This window comes from Schistosoma mansoni, chromosome 2 (assembly GCF_000237925.1).
Source record: "Schistosoma mansoni strain Puerto Rico chromosome 2, complete genome".
Lineage (NCBI taxonomy): Eukaryota > Metazoa > Platyhelminthes > Trematoda > Strigeidida > Schistosomatidae > Schistosoma > Schistosoma mansoni.
This window is the reverse complement of record NC_031496.1, coordinates 25,916,286-25,940,930: the sequence shown is the minus strand read 5'-3', so window position 1 is coordinate 25,940,930 and position 24,645 is coordinate 25,916,286. Positions and strand designations below refer to the sequence as shown.

Here is a 24,645-nt window from a genome sequence, read left to right as displayed (position 1 = left end):
TAACCACTATCCAATTTTGGTTATAATGGTTATGAATGAAGGTGATATCGAGTCAGTACGCACAGTATGCACATATGCTAATAAGAGAATGACCAGCTGCAGTCCTAAACATCAATGGGAAGGTTCAAACAAACAATACTAAGTGAATTTAAAACTAATATTAGTTTAAATTCAAACTCTATCATCAATACATCTGTCAGTTACAGTTTGATTCTGTCTACTTTCTTACTCAATTAGTTGGAGTTCGTTACTTGACTCTATGAATATTTATTTTCTGAATTAGTTGAACTTAATATTCATTAGTCATTGGTAGCATTTTTAAATATAGTTTCACATTGAGAACATTAGTTGATGTATGTATTTGTTTAAGTTGAAAGCAATTTCCTGTTTTGATATACAGGATTACTTCATGACAGTTAATTTCTTCAACTTAAACTAGGTTATCTTTATTTTATCAAAATCTAAATAAACGTAAAATATTGAGTGGATTGATGATTATTAAGATAGTTACCTTAGTGATTGAGGAGCATGTCAGTATTCTTTTAACTATCGGGTTGCTTGATATAACTAAGATGACTGGACAGTAAATGAAGCTATTATTATTGTATATGAGATTCAAACTCTTGTGTTATGTACATACACTCGACTCAGTTATTTTCTCTATTCCAGGCATTTTACACTTTCTAAGCTATTTGATTTCGCCTTGTTTTCAGTGTAGTCATTCACCTCAATTCTGATATTGAATTGCGTGTATACCAACTTGGCGATTTACATCGTAAACTACAACGGTAACTACTAGTTCCATACATTCAAGGAAATGATGTATAAAACTACATCTAAATGAATGCAAAACATTGAAACACTTATTATAACCAATGACACTAAACAGCTTATCATTATTATCAGAAGGGAGTTTTGTGGAGATTTTAGTAATTTAATAGTTGAATTCGTGGATTGGTTGAAGCTAAACCGATAGGTACCGGCTCAGTTGTCTACAAGCTAAGCGATCGGGTGCGCAGACCTTCAGGTCCTAGGTTTGAACCCCATGAGCGAGATCGTGGACGAGCACTATTGACGAGTGCCGTACTAGGACTCATGAATTCAACTATAAAATCCATCACTGATTTTCAACAATGTATCCGTACATTTATAGAACTAAGTTATAAATATCATTTAATAAAAAGTACGTATTAATATGATTACCATTTTTATTATTAATATAATATAGATATTAACTGGTGAAGATTGGAATACGGTCATGTATAATGGAATAAGAGCCCAAGGTGGTGTTACGAGTGGTGGTGCAATTTACAGTGTATATTTTGTTTTAGTGATGGTATTTGGAAACTGTATCCTTTTTATCTTTGATAAAAAAACAAAATAAAAAAAAAGATTTTTTCATTAAAAATGTGATTCCCTCAAATTGTTAAAGTTCTCAATCTTAATGAAACTTGACTCATCATTTATTTCAGTAGTAAATTTATTTATTCTAAAAAAATATGTCGTAATGATAACTATATACAAAATAATCTATTCAGGATGAATATATAATCTATAAAGACTGATCAAAATTCATTTCTCACTATCAATTAAGACAATAATTTAAACATCCATTTACTATAATATTAACCTTGTATTCGTTGAACAAGTTAGTATTTACCTTGACCTCATTGGTTATTGGATAATAAACTGATTTCTTAAACTGAAAATTATTGGGTCCAAGCATCAGTGTTAGTATCAAAACTGGGATGAAAGTACATCTAGCTGACGAGTCCTAAGTAGAAGAAAACGCCTATTTTGGATTCCAATTTTAGTTACAAATTATTTAGTCATACAGAATATAGATAATGGGGAAACTTTTCTGACAGCTTAGCAGATTCTTGACCAGTTCATCTGTACTTTTCTTATTGAAAATGTAAAGATAACAGAAATTAAGGAAGGAAAGCTGTGAACAACATAGTTCAGAATTAGTCACTGCAAAATGAAGGTATGAGTTTCTTAATATTTATTGAAGAATGTATACCTATATCTTCTATACTTCTAATTTAGATCTTTACTATCAAAAACATATTAAGATAATACCATACTACGTTATTTCAGCGCTTCTCCTCTTGAAATTTGTAACTCTTGTGCTAATTTCTATCAGAAAAAATACCGATCACAAAAAGTAATGATGACACGTTTTGTGTTATTATTCTTCAGTTGTTCTTATCATTTATATCATATATGTAGTCTAGTAGAAGTAAGAATAGTATATCAATACACTAAAGTAAATACAAATTTCTTGTAGGTTGTTGACGAATAATTTTAATTAAAAGGAACCTTCAAAAGATTATTGAAGAAACTGATAATAATGAATATCTATGGATTCACGAGATGGTATTCAGCTATTGGATAGTTTAGACAATACTAACTAAAGCGTGGATCGTCCAATTGCTTTTTAATCGGCCATAAAGTACTTATTCTTTTTATCACTTAAATTTCCGAATAATCAGTAGAATGCAAAACACACATTGTATGGCAATGAATGACCTATTTAGCAAGAAGTAAGTTTTTGGTGTTATTGAGTATTTAAACCAGTTGGATTCCCTGAGAAGTTTGCATTGTTATTCTGGATAATATCATTGGGGTTCTCCTCATCTAATAACATGCTTCTTAGTTATTCTACATGCATTAAATTAATTTTTTCTGATGACTTTGTTTTGGATTAACTGGCTTCGGAGAGTTTTTATTTTTATTTGTTACTGTATCCAAGTTTACTGTCTTATGTAGATGATCTCTGATCAAGTAATTGATTGATATTTTATTTACGGCTTGATATATTGAGTCTATTTCAATGTATCTAGTGATTGGTAATTGATCTAAATACCATGCTTATAGAAATTCTTAGTTCATTAATCAATTATTTATACACGTTCCTTAACATTCCGAATTATCAAAAGATACACTATTAAATGTATTTCTTGCTATTGCTGTGGACAATTTGGCAAATGCTCAAGAGTTAACTGAAGCTGAAGAAGAACAAGCCAAATTACAAGAAGAAGTAAGAAAAATATGAATGAATTAAAATTATTTTTATTTCTCATATTTTTTTATACTAGTATTATCACTATATTGCCTGTTGAAATGTGTACTCTTGATCACATGATAGCCTACTCACATCTCTCTCCCTCTAGCTAAAATGTTGATAGCTTAAATATCGCTCGATGAATCATTCACTTCTCCATGTATATATATACTCGAATCCTATTAATTGTCTTTGATTCTCCTGGCTGTGCCCTTATTTGATTTGACTATAAATTTGCCTCTGTTCGCTTGCATACACACATTTGCCTTTCTGCTTCAAACTCACTCGGTTTGATTGTAGCTTTATACTCTGCGCTATCCGCTAAAATAATGTATTCACCGCTACTTATTACCTTCTGATTTCAAACACCCTTGGATTTTATATAATAACAGTTAACAAGGTGATCTATTAAAGAAGCTAAGCCACCACAAACTCATGGTGAATATTTTGGGAAATATCCAACTGGGTGAAAAATTCCCAAATTTGTTACGTGAAACTTGTTACCAGAATTATCTGAAGTACTGACTGTTATTTCTCATTTTTGATTTCCCAAAGTAAATAATCCGATAACTAAGAAGCTTTCAAGCATTATCTTCAAATTGTATGTTTAATATACAAAACACAACAATGTCTGACAAAATATGATAAATGTCGGCAAGAGCTCCATAAACCAAAAGAATACTGTGAAACTAAATAAATTAAGAAGTGAGAAAATAAATCTCGAATAAACCCTCTTCATCTATGAATGTGTACTGTATTCAATTAATTGTAATTAGCTCAACGGTGTATCCTCTGGAAGTATAATTGGAAGGCGTTATTTTAAAAATATATTGAAAATATATTTCAAACATGACACACTATTGATGAATGTTAACCACGATCCCATGTCAACAAACCACCCCAACAATCTAACAATGTCGTACTCTTGTTTTTAAGAAACCTGTGTACGAGTTTCCTTTTGTCATTTTTGTGCAGGTGCCCTACATTTGTTTAATAACCGTTGTTATTTTTGACATGTACAATGAAAGTTGTTCATGTCCATTTATACATGTTTCTGAGGATATCAAATCATGTTCACTACACATGAAATATTTATCAATGATTTATCATGATCTAAAATGAAAGTTTTAAGGCTGTCGAATACTGAACAGTTTAGAATCTATTTTCTATCCATTTATTTACTCAAACAATGGTCCAACTGGAATAATACATTTTTAGTTCCAGATATGGTATGCGGGTGACTGGTAGACGAGTTTTGTTAATCCTACAAGAAATATCAGCTACATCGAATTTCTATATATGTCTGACAGACACGCCCATGTTATCACAGAGATTGTCTTACACCATCAAAAATAAATAAATGTTTGATCAAATCTCAATTACCTATCCAAATGTTACTTCTTTCTGGGTTAATTGTGTGTTATGACATTTCTACTCAAACAAACTATCGTTTTATAAGTATCGATACGCAAAACAACTGTATTTTTGGTATATATATTCTGAATTGATAAAGACTGAATGTAACCATGTATCATAAATTGTTGAATTATATCTGAATATGCAAATGTAGGTAAAGATGAAAATACAAATTTTCCCGCTTCAATAGGCCAGGATACATTGTTACAAAATTTCCCATAGAGACACTTTGAGTTAATGACCCTGGGAATTGTAAATTTTGTAACATACTAGAAATACAAATTGCCAACCGTAAACTAATAAAAACTTACAGAGAGTACGTAGTATTTATAAATTACTGGAGTATATGAGAAAAACAGATAACAGTTTGTATAGAAAAAAGTAGATATTAAGACATAAATTAAGAATGATCTTTTCAAATATCTCGGTGAGACTATAATTTATGGACAAACCAATCAGGCATCAGATAATATCTCTCGGATTTTGGCGCGAATTTCATTCGTCTAATTGGCTAAATAGAGTTTCGCTATTATAGCTGATGTCAGTTCGTGATGAAAACTCTAAATCTAACTCGTAACTTTAATCTTCAACTGTAAACCATAATTCTAATTCCCTTACACTGGTTTATAACCCTCATTTGGTCCTAGTTATTACGTGGACAGTTTCGAGGTCGATTTAGTGTCACTCAAAGGTCGTTCATAAATTATAGTCTCATTAACACCTCTACTCATATCACAGTTATTAAATAATGTGTTTTACAGAAAATAATACGGAAAGTAATATGAATTTTTATCAAATATACATATTCTAAGTTGTTTTAAAGAAAAGCATGAAATACTGTGGTGTCGTCTACTTATATCCTCATAAGTAGTATATGGTGATGGTCAGACATAGAATGTATTTTGACAGAAGACCGATAAGGAAACAACTAAAATGAAACGCAATTGGTAGGAAAATACATAAACAATGAAATTAGAGAAGATGGATTGATATTTACAGAAGGAACAGTGAAGATTGAGACAATTGATTGTTATCTTGCCAATTAACTGTTTGCTGTATGGTTATCAGATCTCAGTAAGATAGTTTGTAAGCTATATCAAAGCAATAAATACAGTATGCACATATGCCAATAAGAGATTGATCAATTGCAGTTCTAAAAATCAATGGGAAGATTCAAACAAACATTAACAAGTGAATTATGTCTTGTATGTTTATCAAGACTGTGCTGCGCTTATTTAGAAAATACTCCAAGCATGATGGGATATCTTCTGAAAATCTTAAACACTAGACAACTGAAAAAAATTATGTCTGAAACTTATGAATAGAATAATTATCATTTCCAAATGTAGGATTGATAATTTCAAGTAAATTTGATTATCGAGTAGAATGTTTATAAAATAATTTATTGTGATCTTCCAATGAATGGAAACTGGAATAGAAGATTGTAGTAATTTTAACGGTTAGATTCACAAATCGATCTAAGCTAGAACACCTTTGAAAACCTGGAAGCACTGGAAGACCGTTTCGTAATAGTGTGGGACTCCTAAGTAGTGCGCATCTACGACCCCGCATGTAGGACTCGGACCCAGAACTATCGGTCTCGCGCTTGAACGCTTAATATATAGACCACTGAGTTGACATCTAACAGTGTTAATGTCTAACTTCAATCGATCCATAATCTTGTGCAACCCTTCATTCATTGTCTGAGGTGGATAACTGTCTCACAACCCCCGACACGGATTGGACTCCACTGGTCACGTCTGCCCACTAGAACTCCAGGAAATCCATTTTGAATCTAGTCACCAATGAGCACATGATAAGATTTCAGGCTAAATTTATTGGTTATAAAATATTGACAAGTAAAGTCACATTTAAAACAATATTACGCTTGTTTCATTATCGGTATTGTGAAACCAACAGTAACTTAAACATCTAAGGAATTTTAATAAAATTATTTATTACAATATTCCGTTAGTGTTTCGAATTATCTACATTGATAGGGATTAGTTGATCGGTCATCCTATTCAATTCACTCACTAACCATAACTGTTTTAAAAAAAGATTCAATATCAAGTGGAGCTAGTAGATTTTAAACCACTTTTCTATCAAGTTGACTGTCGTGAAAGTAGGTTGGAAGAAAGCTAAAGGGAAGTCAAATGAAGTTGTGAAATCAGTTCATGAATTTATTAACTATCGATCTGTAGTGTGTTTGGTTTATGCTAACGATGTAATTGAGATGATAGTAATCTATTTTTAGATATACTAAGCTTCAAGACTCAAAATTGATCACAGTAGCATAAAAGCAATTTTTTAATGTGCTTCTGAATATGAATATTTTGAAAACTTTTTATTGCATCACTTTATCTCATCTTTTCGATCCATTTTCTCAATGTTCAATCCATTAGAGTATTACTTAGACTCTTTTACTATTAATCCAATGAATGTCCTTTCTTTTGGTCTTGATATTTCGTGATAACAATTGTTCTATTGCCTAATTTGATTATAACTGATCAATTCACTATTAAACACAACACACTTTTATCTGTTGGGTTAATTGAGCGAATTATTCAGATCATTATCATCTGGATTCATTGATAAGCAGGTATTTCTAGAGATAGAAAGTGGAAACCTGTTAACATTCATTCAAATATATCAGTGATATCTCTAGAATATATATTTCATGAAAAGGGATTTCTTTTACCCCAAATTAATATATCACTTATAGCATCGTATGCATTTGAAGGTCGTCTATATGTATTTCTAACATCTTATAAGGAATTCAAGTAAAGATTAATTGTAGTTGAAGGGATGTTTTGAAGAGTAGTTTACTTTGAAGGTTGCATTCGTCACATACTGACTTCATTATCATTGAAAACTGAAAAGCAATGAACAGCTACTTCATCCTACTATGATACTTCAGAGTAGTGCACACTCATAACCACTTTCAGAATCTCAGACTGGAACCGAAGTTTAGTGGCGATCGCTTAACCATCAAAACCATTAGGTCAGCGTTCAGTGGTACAATTCGAACATATCGGTGGTGAAACTTCTGTTGTAGAGGTCTGTGAATTATTATTTTACCATATCGCCAAGCGAATAAAGTTGGGATTGTATCACTGGACGTCGTATACATGGTTTTAATGATTAAGGGATTGCCCGAAGGGGTTCGTGGTTGAACACTCATCTAAAATGCTAAAGTAGAACGAAATAACTGTCCAATAATCTCTGGGTTTCAACAGTATCATAACAGAGATCGGTCTGTCAAGAATGTAACTAACAAACCAATTTTATTTTTAGGTACGTTAAATTCATTTGTAAATTAATAATGCCTTGACAATCTCCATGCATATATATATTCTTACTTTTCTACATTTCAGAGTCATTTAGCTGAAGAAACAGCTGAAATGCGATCCGTTACTGATGCCAAAAATAATGTTAACAATAATAATAATAATAATGGCGATCTCAAAAATACACAAACAGGAAAATTCGTGAATAATTATCATAAACCTAATGTTCATGATACAGAGTTCAGTTCAAAGTAAGATCCTTTTATTTTTACATAACATTATAGGACTTGCAATGTCATATTTCTGTACAATGAATATGAAACTTCCAAAACTTAATATATTATTTATTAGCCTAGGTTCGAATTATGCTATTACTAATATTCAGGACAGTTTGTGTGTATCTATGTCATTATTATTTTCTTAGATGTCTTATGGCGTAGGTACTCTGTGATTAATGGTACGTTCCGGAACTCATGTTTTTTCCTATTTGATACTCATTAACTGAATGTACCTGCCCTCTAGCATTGATAATTAAATTGGCACTCAATCCAAGTATCGTCCTCCCAGAACACCGATGTACATCCAATGAGCAAATGATTCCAGTGAGATACAAACTTGTTCAACGGACATACATTATAAATCATTCAGACTGGATCCAGGTACATCCAGCTGACAAGTCCCAAATAGGATAAAATGTACTTCCTGGATTCTAATGCTAGATCAAATTCATCTGTTATATCAAATTTTGAACTTTTACAGTTTAATATGATCTAAAAGTATTATCACCTGGAGAAACTTTAAAAAGAGAGGAGTATCGGGAAAATAAAACTGTCTCGTCCTTACTTAGAATTCATCACCAGTCACTTAGAGATTGAGTCTAGAGTATCCAAACCTCGTAGTTTACTAAATACCTGTAAACAATCGATTTAAAAAGCAGCTAAATTTAGTCTTTTCATGAAAACCGTTTTCAAATTAAACAATCGCTACAACATCACTACCGAAAAATTAATACCTTTCAAGGATATAATGGGATACCGAATACTGCGAGACCAGTGAAATGTAGAATTAGTCATGTGAAAAGATTATTCAAATAGACTGAAGTGTTTAAACATTATTACAATCATTCTATCTTACAGGACAACCCATAGAATACTAATATTTATGGATGGAGGAGTGAAAAACGTTACAGTTTGATCTAATACAAAGTTTTATTATAGCTGGAGTATGAAGTGTATTAAGTGAAAAAATCAACTGCAGGACATGTAAATAGACAGAAATACCAAAAGATCCTTATAGTTGAATTTGAAATTTCTGAGAAGAGCACTATGTCAAATGTATAACATTGAAAATTCAAACATCTTGCTGATAAGTTTCCCAAAAAGAAGGTGAACAATTGTATCACTGATTTACACATGTCAGATCATATGAACAAAGGACAAAATAGTCATTGATATCTATTACGCAAATATATTTGTGTTTAGAAAAGAACTTAAGTAGAAATAGAGTAGAAAAGAATAAAGTTACCAATTCAATCCAAGTCATAAAAGAGATATACAACAGTAACTCATGATGAAAAGAGTAATTTAGAAAGGAAAAAAATGGATACAAATACAAAAACAAAAGAAAAGACTATTTTGTATAAGAGACATAATAATCTATTCTAAATTGAATACATCAAGTAAAGGTAAATATGAAATTATGGCTGGCTTTGAGATTAATTCCTAGATTTTCAATGATAATTATTCGTAAAACGTTGACGTTTAGAAAGAATGATATTGCATACAAATCTCAATCTAACATCACTACTAGAATGCAGATATATTTATCTGACGTGTGTAAAATGGGATGAAACCCACATTTTGAATTTCATGGCTAGCCAAAATTCACTTGTTCTAAAGAAAAAAAATCGACTGGTAAGGTTTATTTACAGTTGATGTGAATCAGCCAATGAATATCCTTGTGAGTTACATCATTCATTGACAGGAGTCATAAAATATGGATTTTGAATGAATACTAACTTTGAGAGCTTTAAAGATCCTGAATTTAATTATTATGGTAGGAGAATGTTCATGTGTTACACTGTTAAAGTGTCCAACATCAGGATCAGATTCTAATAGTTCTCTAGGTCTCCAGATCATAATAAAAAAATATTCTCAGCTTCGAAATCTAATCAATGGTTACGTGTGATAAACGAAGCAACATATACAATGTATTTACTATGTTTTATTGATTCTTATCATGGATTGGATTTAGTTGGGCAACTATTGAGAACTAGGAAGCACTGAATATCTATTTTATCGTATACAGATTTCTCAAGTAGTATTTATTCACCACTGAGCCTACATCCATTAGTTTACATTTCTAATTTCGACCAACTGTTAATTTTGTGAAATCATCTCCTAATGTGATTGATAGATTATTGCCTCGCACCTGAAATAGTTTCAAAAGTTAACTTTAATCTGCTAAGAGAAAATAAGAAATCTAGTCCATTTCATTCTCACAACGATTTTGTTAAGTAAATCATAACATGTTTAGGTGAATCCTATTGTTTCAGTACGACAAGATTTTCGCAAAGTGAACTGTTGGTAGTTTCGTTTGATATCTGGTTATTCAAAGTGCATTCAAGGAATTAACTTGATAGATTAGTAAATGGGCATTGAAAAACCAGAGAATAATATTTCACTTTTTTCACGTGGTTGGAACAACTCTCTGTTGCAAAATTTAGATTTTATTTTGAATGTACATGAAACCTTTCTTTTTCGGACTTGCGTTTAGTAAAAAATTGTGCAACAGTAACGATCCCTACTCTGAAATGTTGATGAACAATATGACTGAGCAATATTGAAGATGACTGGTAGATCGCTTAAGTAAAGCTTTCTATTGAACAAAGTGGAAATATCTGTGAAACACTTTTAGTGAAGACTTCAATTTTAAGATTTACAAACAATCACCTAGTTGAGATTTGAAGATCATGTAGACACGTAAAAGGAATCTACATTATAGACTATCTGATAGGCAATACATGTCCTGACAGATCACATGTCTCAAGCTCACATGGTACGTGAGAGATGGAAGAGGAGAGTTGATCAAATTTAAACGATGCATAAGCATACAATATGATTTCAAATGAAATCATTATCAGGCTTTAATCTAATATATAATAATAGTTATATGTTTACATGAAAATATTAATCAATTCAAGACCATTTATATATCAGTTATTACATAGTAATGAATTACTCATCTAGTCAAGATTAGGATCTGTATTTCTTTGTATGAGTCGGTCAAGACTTTCAAAGGTATGCCATTGAGTTATGTATTCTTTTCTTAAGTTTTGATAATAAAGCTTTCTATGCATTCTCTACTTTAATATGATTGCTTGGATCAATCTGTACAATGTGACCGAACCGGATGGAAGATCATAAGATTAGTCTAAAGCATGGTCACTTGCTTTTGTGGATTTGTTTAGATAGTTCACGACTGAATACATTTATTATATATCTCCGGTTAATTTGCTATGATTTTGTATACATCCAGCATCTGAATGCAAAATGAAAAAATACCTTTCAGATATCAAAAATGTTTACTTTACTGCCATTTCAACGCTACCATCTGTTAATACATTGATAATGAAAGATAAGATAAAGCAAAAATGACAGTTCTCTTTCATTGAACAATGAAACATCTCACTCTATATGTATGGCGGCTTATCGGAAACATTATTTATTATTATTGATGAGGACTAATGTTGCTGAAAATTTTGCTTACTTCCCTGGGCAATTGTTATTACCATTGGAAAATATCTTTATGTTCGCGTAGTTATTTCTCATTTGAATGGATTCTTTTCATGTACCACAGATGGTGTAAGCTAATGTTTATAAAATAAATATTCCAAACAGTATCACAAGGGGGTTTTGTGGAGATTTTAGTAATTTTATATAGTTGAGATCATGGTTCAATTGAATCTAGACTATCATGGAAAACCTGGAAGCACTAGACGGTCGTTTCGTGTTATTGTGGAACGCCTCAGTAGTGCGCATCCACGATCCCACACTCGCAAGATTCGAACCCAGGACCTATCAGTCTCACGCGCGAGCGCTCAACCACTAGACCACTGAGCCGGCACCCAACGGTGTTAATGTCTAACTTCAACCAATCCACGAAATTGGGCAACCAATCACCGATGTCTTCAGTGAGTTGATATCTCCCAACAGTCCTGGTTGAACTCCACTGGTTACTGCTTATCACTTCTGAGGAGTCCCACAATAGGACGAAATTGTCGTCCAGTGTTTCCAGGTTTTCCATGGTGGTTTAGCTTCAATTAGATCATGATCTCAACTATATAATATTTCAAAAAGTGTTGGAAATTTTTCCTGATATACTGTTATTTCAAACTTATTTTTCACCTAAACTGTCGTTCTCCGAGAGAATCAGTAATCCCCCTGCTGTAGATAATTTAAAATAAACTAAACAACTTCACATGTTTAATGTTATTTTATGAAGGTTTGTGAGTGCATGCTTTCAACATGAATATCTTTTTGGTAACGTCTCAGTATGTGAAACTTGGTCACGCAGATTCGAATCCTCTACGGAACATTAGTCCTCTGAGGATTGCCGTGATACGTCGTGATAACGATTATCAACTAGCACAAAGCTCAATTTAAGTAGGGATTCCTACTGACTACTCTAGACCACTTGACATTTCAATGAAATGGTAAGCTTAATGAAAACAACTTTCTATTAGTCCTTGATTTTCAAAATTTTTTCAGACAACATCAATATATTATTGAAAATCGCCCAATAAATCATTCTTCTGTTGTTCGCTACTTACAAAAAAGTATGTGGAATCATCTATGATTTGAACCTTTTGAAATCTTTTTGGCTTTCAACATTAATCTATAGATTATTTGATTATAATACCTTTTAATATCTTTTCTCGCAGTGCAATACGAAATACAAATGAAATGAATAAGAATATAACCGGTGTACAAAAGGACAATTTCATGTTTCGTCACAGTAAGTAATTATTCATCATCAATTATTTGAAAAGTTTCATGTTCTAATCCAATGTTAAGTTAAAAAGTTTGCCAGCGTTGTGTAAGGTATTTTAGAAAAAGCAACCGACGCACCACTACTTAACTGATATGTTGAATTTGGGTAGTGTAGTCATGAAATTCTTTAATTTTAAAATAACAGCATTGTGTATCGCCTGATTGAATTCAACTGAATGATGATGACAATGAAATGTTGAACCTTTGTATTATATATACATTAACTCAGTCGCTCTATAAGATAAGTCAACTGTGAATTGTGTTTTAGATTCATATATTTATGCAATCAAGTATTAAGCGGTAGACGAATAATAAGATAGGAAGCGAACAGATAACGAATTGAAGTTAGTAGCGTACCAATTGAGAAAACATTAGACGTGATTCAGTTTTCTTAAGCAATAAACCAAATAAGAGTGATTAGATGGACATGTACGTATTATCAAGTACGTATGTATAAAAACGATCGAAATTACAACTGAATAATCATCATAGACCAATATACGAAAGTATGCAAACTACGGAATAGATCAAAATAATTCGTCTGTTCAGAAGCTGGAATAGGCTCATATAGGTGTTATAATCGAACACTGCAGTACTTTACATGATAAAATTTACGTTAGCTTCACTGAGTTGTACTATTTTTCATTGATCAATCTTGAATAGACTCATTAAGTCAAAGAGTAATTAGTCCTATGGAAAATGTACTTTTCAAAAAGGACATAATAACAGGTTGTACTAACTTATTCACATGTGTGAATACAAATGAATTGTATGTGTTGTCAAAATATCGGTATCGTCAGTTTAGATAACATAACAGCTGATTACATTGTTGTCTCTGAATAGTTGTTAGACGGGATTTATGAAATATGGACAATGCTTTTTCATTTGAATAAGCAAGCTAATTGTGACTGTCGTTCGCTTCAAATTTGAACTGAATAGTATGCAATATGGATGAAAATAAAAAAATTCTTGGTCGAAAGATATCCTATCATAATAAATGAATAAAATTTCTAGTGCTGATTAAATTCTGTTAATCAAGTTGCAACGTGGCCACTAGTTTCAGTGACTTGACATTGTATGCACTATATTGAAATGTAAGTTGATGGTTGGAGTTAGTTGACAGGAAACCCTAGACCTAGGTTTCGTGCTAGTCGGCAGTCATCAGAACAGTTTACTTGTATTCATTAGGGAACTCTATCAGGACTATGAGGGACTTGACACATATGACACCGATCACTAATCAATAATCAGTCAAATGTAAATACATCATAGTTCTACAGGAAGTCAGCAGTGACCCGCACAGTTCAGTGGTAACGTCTCTGACATTGAAGCTAGGCGATACGAGTTCAAATCAGCCAGACAGCATCAGTTCCCTCAAGACTACAAGTATACCCAATTGACGAGCGCCAACAAACACAAAGCCTAGATCCAGGGTTTTCTGACAACTACCTTCAACCACTTCCTTACAGTCCCATACTATGACCAAACAGCTGTCCACTTTTTTATGGTTTTCAACAGTAGTGGAACTAAGATCACTAGAAGGTTTAAACTATGTAAATTTAATTATTTTTTCTAAAACCACTGTATTAATAATCATAATAAATAAAGGTACAAGTCGATAGTGAGATGACAAGCGTACAGATAGTGGTAAGAATAAAAAATAATAGCAACAGAATGAAATATTTCAACGTTGGAATTGGATCGAAATGTTAGGAAAGACAGATCGATAGATAGATAGATAATGAATGTTATATATGAATATATTTTACACCAAAACACCAAAACCTGACAAGAAGAACTACTAATGACTTGAAGTACTGAATAATCGTTTCTTTCTGTTATGAGACTTATGCAGTCTGATATTAACCTAGTAATGACCTGAGTGCTTTTATACCTATCTTTTTTAGATCATTAGTATGGTTTGTTGAATCTTTCTGTGACTTAAATCTCAGCTCAATAAATTATTATCATTTTGTCTTAATTAGTTTTGTAGGCCAATTTAATCATCTTATTTCTCGAAACCACCTTTTTCAGTTGAACAGCTAAAAATCCACTACTATATAAAACTTGTTTTTCGTAACAAGTTGGTGGTGCACCTCTAATCTATTTAAACAAGATTTTTCTTTATTTTTTTAGAACTATGTTCGACATAACTCATTATCTTACAAATAACCCTAACGACTAACCATTTGACGAGGCTGTTATTCATGCTTATTAATATTCATCAAATAATTCACAATCAGTTTTCAAATATAAAACTTAGTTTATTCATGGTTTAATTCGTTACAATTACTATCGTCTTTCCTTCGTATCTTACATTTATCTATTCTGTTTTCATTCATTACCATAACTGTAATGGCACGACTGTTTCGAAAATCTCTGCGTTAATACACAGTTCAATCTACACTTTCTAAACATTGACAAAATGAGTACTCCCATTTGAAAAAGAATATAGATAACTCTATTGTTATTTCAAGTTGCTATACTGATCGATTCATTTTTATAAAACAAAGTTTCAAAACTGAGTTACTAAGTTTGTAGGTATCAATGCCAAGGTTGGATTGATAGTTTCGAATCAATTGAGCATTATTTATAAAGTTAATAATCAGTATTAATAATTAATACTATATCCCGATGAGTAGAAAATTATATTTCTGACGTTTTGTAACTTAATGTAAACTACCTCTTTAGAGTAAATGAAACAACTGAATCAAATTAATACAAGTTTCTATTGTATTACTGTGGTGTATGCTACTTATGTTTGCAAATATAAGTGGTACGTAGCACCAGTCGGAAGTGGAATGCCTGAGAGCAGAAGAGTGAAACGAAGAGAAAAGAGAAAGCAATCAAAATAACAAGAGGAATAGAGGAACAATTAAGTTTGTAGGAAACAATTCAAAGATGTTCAAACGACATATTTAATGTATGGTTTTCACCTTTTACTAAACCATTGCGTGATTGCGCATTCAACAACAAACTGGTCTTTCCCGACCGAGTTCTTCGTTCACTATACTATTTAAACTTGTGCGAGTTCGGTTACTTATTTACTCAGAAGAATTGGCTAACATTAAGTCACGAAACCTCCAAAATATGATTTTTCTACTAATTGGAATATAATAAAATTTGTATTATTACTAAATTACTAATTTAGGACCACAATCAGAAATCAACTTTTGACAAAACCATCGAATAAGTATATTGTAATTCTTTTTTGAATCTCATCAATTATTATTGTGGTTTTCATTCATTAATTAACTTTTATTTAATATGTTTTCCAATGACGAAATAGGATGAAATCAAGTTGTTTCTCTTTTAAACAATATTTTTTTTGTTTATAGTGACCAATTTAAATTTTACATCGCTTGAAAGTGATGATACAGCAAAATTACAAGGATCTACACAAATTCAAGGAAAACCTGTTCTACCATATAGTTCAATGTTTATTTTTGCCCCAACTAATGCGTAAGTATAATGGGAGAATGTTTAATTTTGTATTGAATTAATGATATACATGAAAGGGGTTTTTGTGGATATTTCAATATGTTCATAGTTGAAATCATGAGTCAATTGAAGCTAGACAACCATGGAAAACCTGGAAGCATTGGAGTAAGACATTAACACCATTGGATGCCTGCTCAGTGATCTATCGGTTAAGTGCTCACGCGCGAAGCTGGTAGGTCCTGGGTTCGGATCTCGCGGGTGCGGGATCGTGGATGCGCACTGCTGAGGAGTCCTATAATAGGACGAAACGGCCGTCCAGTGCTTTCAGGTTTTCCATGGTGGTCTAGCTTCAATTGACTCATGATTTCAACTATGAAAATATACATGAAAGTTGAAATTATTTAAATTTCTCGCAACTGGTTTCCTTGCATGAATCTGAATAAAGTCGGAACAACAATTATGACAGAACGATATGGATTTATTATATTTCGTGGTTTTTTGTGGGCCCTTATCTGACTCCAGTTTTGATCATGTGACAATGTTATTGAAATATACATCTCGGTTAACCTCCTACACAATCATCCAAATAATTAACGTTAGAGAATAACGGATTAAAATAATAGGTCACATACGAGAATGAATTTTGAATTCGTATATTTCGTATACTCGTTGATCCGAACAGACAGCCAGAGAAACGAAATGGAGCAAGTGAAGGGGGGAATATCGTTAGAAAAATGAGAAACGAAACAACGCGGAGAAGACAAGTGAATCAACTCCACTTGATAAAGTGTGACTCGGTATTTGTAGTCAGACAGAAATAAGCTGCAAACACGTGAGAATAGGATAAGCTATGCACACAAAGTCAGGGTTCATAAATGAATAGTTGACGAAGTCAAAATGTGACTTAAAAAGAATGAATAAATCCATCTGTCTGGAATCTAGAATAACCCATGATTCGAAGAGTTTACAGAAGAGAATTACTTGAATGGAAACCAATGAATTAAAGGTTGATTTTAGTATACATAAGAAAAGAATTAGTTTAACGAAGACGACATACCAAAGTAAGCACTAATAAAACAATCATAATAATGACAATAACAAATAAATAGACAAATAAATATTTATCAAGTTGATTATTGTCCCTTTTCTAGATGCATAAATCAGGTTTGAGATTTTTTATTGCTACGGCTTCAGAAAACCCAGCATCTCTCCGGTTGGCCGATATTGTCTAATAATTTGACTGGCAGGGTTAGAGTTAATTATTTATTTTGACTGATCACTAAGCAATGACCAATGTCATGTTTATTCAGTCATTAGTTCTGATTGGATAACTTCAACCATGTTGTAATGTAGCTACTAGTCTAAGTGACTGAAAATTACAGTGGATTTTATCCAAATATTAAACAATTGAAATCTATAGCACGTCATTGACGTATGTTTTGTGTTAATGGACACTCAAAAAGCCTATTTGCAAACGTAAAGAGACTAATTTTCTTTTTGAGATTAGAAAATTCGTCATGAATTATCATGAATTATGACATCAACACAAAGTTATTCTTATCGCATCCCATATACCTTTTTAAGTCAAATTACTTATCCAATCACTACAATTTACTGAAGTTATATTACTCTCTTTAATATATACTTCTATATTAAAATATTGTCTAGTAAAAACATTCAAGAATTGGATTTCATTCAATTTAGGGAACGTGATCTAAATATACTTTCATCCCAGTGCTAATGTTCACACTGAGATTCAAACACATTGCCTATCCCTTTAAAGAGCTAGGCGTTATTCACTAGGCTATGGGGTTCAGATAGCTGCCTGAATATCATTTGCAAGGGTCTACATTTTCCAGTGTTTGATATTTAGAACAATAGCGTGGGAAGTCCCAAATTTCATTATCGCATACCATTGGAAATACACTGAAATACATATCTACAGACATTTACTTAAAAACCAAATACTGAAGTAATTATCCATAACAAGGGAATACCAACCTATCCAAATATTTTTCTACGTATTCAACATGTACTAAGTTCTGTACACAGACTTTAATTGATAATCTATTTTCGTTTTAGTTTTTGTCTGATTAGTTTAATTTTTCTGTTTCATTTTCATTTTTGCCTTCATTATAGAATACGACGATTTTGTCATTTCGTAGTGAATTTACGCTATTTTGATTTATTTATCATGATTGTAATTTGTGCAAGTAGTATTGCTTTAGCCGCTGAAGATCCAATCTCGGAACAGTCGAAACGTAATACAATATTAGAACACTTTGATTACGCATTTACTGGTGTATTCACAATTGAATTAATTTTAAAAGTAAGTTGAATCGATTATTTGTTTGATAAAAAGGTTGAAAAGCTAAAACAAAAAATAAATTAAAAGGCTGAAATCACAAGTCCATCTAAACTTGGTCACGATTAAAATCTTCGAGGCGCTGGATGGCCAATTCATCTTATTGTGGGACTACTCAACAATATGCATTTACGATCCCACACGCGAGATTGGAACATAGGATATTCAGTTTTACACGTGAGCCTTTAAACTCTAGACTACTGGGCTGAAATTCAACGGTGTTTTTGTTAAACTTCAATCCATTAATGATTTTGTGCAACTCATCATCCATTGCTTGAGGTGTGGATATCTGTCTCATAACCTACACGAACTGAACTCTACTGATCACGACTTTTTAATAGAACTCCAAGAGTTACACCTTGAAGCTAGTCATGAGTGAGCACCACAAATCCCCTTACTGATATTAAAAAGCATTTTATTATATTTATCAGTTAGTCTGACAAATAACATAAGTGTGAATGTTTGTGATACACCATGTAAGCAATTAACAAAAATTCGATCGTTCATCTTAACAAGGAATAGAATAAATGAACGATGAAATGTAGTTGGGTTATAACTGATAACCTTAAAGAAGCAATGACTACTTATCTAACATCATTTTGATGTTCTTTATTTACTAACTTTTCTTTGTGGCAGTCAGGTGTCTTATAGATTACGAAACTAGTAATCTACGGGGTCAGAGTTTTAAAAGCTAATCTTTTTTCAGTCACTTGGCAAATGTAGAATCTAGACTTATTATGAGAATAAGGAAATAATCTAATCAGGATAAGTAAATTAAGGGGCAAATGTGCCCAATGATCTAATGTTTGCGGTTGTTTTCCAGTCGATGATAATTCCTAATGAAAACTATGGTAAAATAAGTTGTATTATTTTGAAATTGATTTACTACAGAATCCAAAAAAAACAATCAGTTTGAATTTGTACATGTACAGATATTTTGCTAAGTACGATAAACTACATAAACAATATGTTTAGTCAACTTAACATCATCTCAGTATTTAAAAGGTCTTACAACCATATGATATCTTCCCATAAATTAAACATTTACCCATCTAGACATTATTTTAAGACATAAAAAAAAGATGTCAAACTGAACTTATCCGATGTTATCAGAAGGTGGTTTTGTGGAGATTTTAGTAATTCAATTTGTGGATTGGTTGAAGTTAGACATTAACACCATCGGATACCAGCTCAGTGGTCTAGATGTTAAACGTTCGCGCGCGAAATCGATAGGTTCTGTGTTGGAATCCTGCGAGTGGGATTGTGGATGGGCACTTCTGAAGATTCTCATACAAGGATGAAACGGCCGTCTAGTGTTTTCATGTTTTTCATGGCAGTCTAGCTTTAATTGACTCATGAATTCAACTATTCAATTATCCAATGTTGTTTCTGGATTTAAAAATCATTATTATGTTCAGTCGTTAAGAAAACAACGCGGAATATTAGAATTTTTTAATAATAAGTGTTTATAAATATCTAAGTAAATGAATTACACATCAAAAAATTAGTATGTGGAATTGCTTTAACAAGCAATTAACAGTTTAATAAATAAACGTTTTGAACTGGTGGTATTTTTGACTGAAAAATAGATCTTAGTATTATTGCTGGTTTAAGTAATACTTTGATTGAAAAATGAATGAAAAGCAGTTCTCCTACAGATATCAACTCTTTTTAAATTGCATACTCAAGTCTTAGAGAGTAAACTTGAGCTAATTTATTAGAATATTTACTCATATTCGACCATACATTTGAGAAATCAATGGTTTTCTGGTTGAAATCAGTTTGTGATAAAAGTTAAACTGGAATATCTCTATTCCCTAAAAAATCTCTCAACACTCAGAAATTGTTAGTACGGGCTTGCAAAACCGGTAGGAAGGGAACATAGTGAAGCCTAGTAGGCCCTTCTGGAGAAGAGTGCTACATCGAAGCACGGCACAATTACCGGGGCGCAATAGTTGTTTTTGCATTGCTTACGCACAATCATTACATAATACTTTCTTTTTTGGGGGCAGACTCATATCTTTCCATCTTTTTTGAATCCTCAATAATTATGCAATGACTCTTTGTAGCATTCGTAATAATTTGTGTGTATAGGTAGAGTGGTTGATTAGGTCGATCTCCACCACCCGTGTTACCGCTCACGTTAGTACACGAGATAAGTGCCATGATCCAGGAGGCACGACGAGGACGTGTGAGTCGGATTTAGCCTCCCTTGCAAAACTAGTAAATGATGTTTAAAGTTTAAAGACAGAAGATTATATCAATGAGCCACTGAAAAAAAATACATGATAGTTACAGTTATAAAAATTAAGTAATTTTGTATTTTATTTATAAAACAATAAAAAGTGCCGAACGAAATAAATGTCTCACATTTTAGTCATTATAAACTATTTTATAATAGTGTTTTCGCTTAAAAATACATTACTCCAGAAAACAATGCTATGGGTTGGTTATATCTCTTCGTTTGTAATCTCCAACTTTTTTCAACCTGTCAATGAGGTGGGACTAGGTATCCGTAATATAACTCATCCATATCAGTAGGTAAAGTTTTAGTCTCATCGGTAAAATGTCCATTACGTAGTACTCTATACTAACCTTCATCGTTAGTAACGTTGGTTTAGCCATGCGGTATAAGTATTTAGAAGAAATCTATGATTGAATACATGCAATTAACACATTTTAAAATTATTTGTCAAATCAGATCACGTAACTATTAACGCTGGCAAAAGTTATGAAAAATAACTTTTCACATTGATTTAATTCATATAATATCCTGTGATGTTATTGGATTTTAGGTGATTGATCTAGGTGTTGTATTACATCCTGGTTCATATTTTCGTGATACATGGAATATTCTTGATGCAATCGTTGTATTTTTTGCTTTAGTAGCATTTGTAGTAAGGTAAGTATATTCTATACATTTAAATAAACATTTATTAATGAATTTATAGTGTGACAAACATTTAATTCTACCTTATATTGTACTGTAGTGTGTGCTACTGATGTTGATGGATATAAGTAGCATGTATCATCAATTGAAAGTGAAATACCTGATTGCAGAAGGTTAAGAAGATCGAAGAAAAAAGAACGAGGACATTAAGTGTTTAGTATAGAAATGAAGGAACAGTGAAGTTTGAGACAACTGATTGACATTTTGTAAATGAAGTATTTACTGTATGGTTCTAAGATTTTACTAAAACGTTCGGTAATTTTTGTGCTTGAACACATCTGATTGTCCCCATTTGTGTTCTCATTCATTACATTACCAATAAATTGTGTAATATTTGAAAATGAATTATAAATAGAGATAAAGGTTTATCTTTTTTAAGTTGACTGATATCAATGAAGTAATAATCATAACAATATACCTTCGTTGTACACTTTATGTACAATGAATTTAATATTAGCGAGACTATAATTTATGGACGGACCAATCAGATACGAGATAACAGGTCTTGGACTTTGCCGCGAAATTCATTCATCCATTTGGATAAATAGCGTTTTAGCTGACTCTAGTTCGTGATGAAATCCTCAAATCTGATTTCTAATCTTAACCAAAGACTGTAAATCATAATTTTAATTCCACACACTGATTTATCACACACATTTAGTACTGGTTATTAGGTGGACATTCTCAAGGTCACTTTAGCGTCGCTCAAAAGTCGTCCATAAATTAATCTCACCTTAGTACGTAGTAAATATATGTTAATTATGCAATAAAATATGACCAGTTAATCTTAAAGATGGTTTTATCATAAACCGCATTTCGGTGAAGAACAAAGACAGTTATTTTGTTCTAAAGCAGTGATTACGTACCAATAGACCTGTACAGTTTACGCAATTTGATAATCATGTTAATCAGTGGCTGAAGAGTTGAAACTCTTTTATTGGTGGTTTCCATACTTAGTAAAGAAAATAATATATCACTCTAAAGTTATTCAGGTGACCATAGATAATGATGAATAACATTTTCAAACAGATTTGTTTTTTATAGTTAAGATCATGAGTCAATTAAAGCTAGACCACCATGGAAAACCTGGAAGCACTGGACGGCCGTTCCGTCCTATTATGGGACTCCTCAACAGTGCGCACCCACGACCTCGCCTCGCGAGACTCGAACCCAGGACCTACCAGTCTCGAGCCAGAGCCCTTAACCGATAGACCACTGAGCTGGCATCCAACGGTGTTAATGTCTAACCTCAACCAGAATCAGAATGGTTTTTTTTGGAGATTGCTGTAATTTTATATAGCTGATATCATGAATCAATTGAAGCTAGACCACCATGGAAAACCTGGAAGCACTGGAGTCCCACAATAAGACGAAACGGCTGTCCAGTGCTTCCAGATTTTCCATGGTGGATTAGCTTAAATTGACTCATGATTTCAACTATATAAGATTTGTTTATGTTATTCAGATCAAATTCAACTTTTTCATCACTCTATTAATGGAGTTGACCGTCATTTATGTAATCCCTATCAACTTATTGATTAACTAAAGCATTTTTTCATATTTATCACTCCGAACCATTTATTTAAAGAATTACAGTGAAGCTATTATTTGAATTACCCAGAAGTATTGTAAAGTTATGGTTATAGTTAATCTTTATAAGTGATCACCACTTTTATAAGTTTCGTTTAGAGTTTAAGCTATCTGTAAGATAGTCATCTTTTCAATGTTAAAAAGGATTTTTAAGAGATGAGATACTGAGGAAGCAATTATTAAAACTTAGCGCACTGAAGGTAATTAATATGTAATTTTTAAATAGCTTTTTTCTCACCGAAACTATTACCTTGTGTTTTCATTCATTCATGATATAATATGTGGCCTTATACTAGAAGTGTACTTGCTCAAAGTTTGAGAAACCTTCCCGAGTAGACAAATAGAAGGAAACAAAAAGAAACATTTACTTGATGAATGATGATAATCAACATCTTTATCAATTCCATTCAGTGAAAATTCACAATGTTCTATAAAACAAACTTCATGTGTTTACCAATGGAAAAGCCAAAACCAATCCAATTCAAACTTTGGAAGTTAGATAAATATTGACACTGTTAATGAACTATGGTCACTCAATATTCCTGTTTAACTGAAGCTAGAAATGAAAGCCATTGAATTCTAACTTTGTTGTCTGAATTTAAGAAATTGCCAGAAGGCCTGAAGGTCCTAGGTTTGTGAATGCCCACTCCTTAATAGTCATATATTAGAATAAAACAAGTTTTAAGTGCTTCCTAAATTTCACTGGTTATCTAATCAAAATCATTAAATAATGTGAAACTTCAACTTCAACACTATTTAATATTTACAATAGCTTAATTAGCTTATCTCATCAGAACTTTCATTTACAAAAGTTGCCTCTGTTAACGAACGAATTTTTGGATAGAATATGATGAATTTATTTTAATTCATTAGAAACTCGTTAAGATTAGTCATCAGGGTAGTACACCAATGGTATAAATAAAATTTTATGGAACCGAACAGCAGTTATATTTATGTATCGTATTATTATTCTATTCAAATCTTTATTCTTATTCTTTTTATTATAATGTGTTCATTTAAAGTTTTGCAAAGAGATTCAAACAAAACTAACTTTTATATAGTTGAAATCATAAGTCAATTGAAGCTAGACCACCATGGAAAACCTGGAAGCACTAGACGGCCGATTCATCCTATTGTGGGACTCCTCAGAAGTGAGCATCCACGATCCCGTCTCGCGAGATTCGAACCTAGGACCAATCAGTCTCGCGTGCGAGTACTTAACCGATAGATCACTGAGCAGGCATCCAACGGTGTTAATTTCTAACTTCAACCAATCCATGAAATTGAGCAACCATTCCCTGATGTCTTCAGTGAGTTGATATCTCCCAACAGACCTGGTTGAAATCCACTGGTATTGCTTCTCACTAGAACTCCAGAAAATACCTAATGCAGACTGATAGGTTCTGGGTTTGAATCTCGTGAGGCGGGATCGTGGATGCGCACTCCTGAGGAGTCCCACAATAGGATGAATCGGC

At 32.3% G+C, this 24,645-nt stretch overlaps 1 protein-coding gene across 1 annotated transcript in view; it reads left to right on the top strand.

The window, feature by feature from the left end:
• Positions 1-24,645, top strand: part of Smp_004730 (voltage-dependent calcium channel) — a gene marked incomplete at both ends in the record, with an annotated part of 129,847 nt that overhangs the window by 48,350 nt on the left and 56,852 nt on the right. Inside the window, 6 exons of the mRNA XM_018796213.1 lie at positions 3,015-3,043; positions 7,861-8,024; positions 12,716-12,789; positions 16,163-16,286; positions 18,405-18,594; positions 21,426-21,532. Of these exons, the coding sequence (XP_018650448.1) occupies positions 3,015-3,043; positions 7,861-8,024; positions 12,716-12,789; positions 16,163-16,286; positions 18,405-18,594; positions 21,426-21,532 (688 nt within the window). The remainder of the gene's footprint in view (positions 1-3,014; positions 3,044-7,860; positions 8,025-12,715; positions 12,790-16,162; positions 16,287-18,404; positions 18,595-21,425; positions 21,533-24,645) is intronic.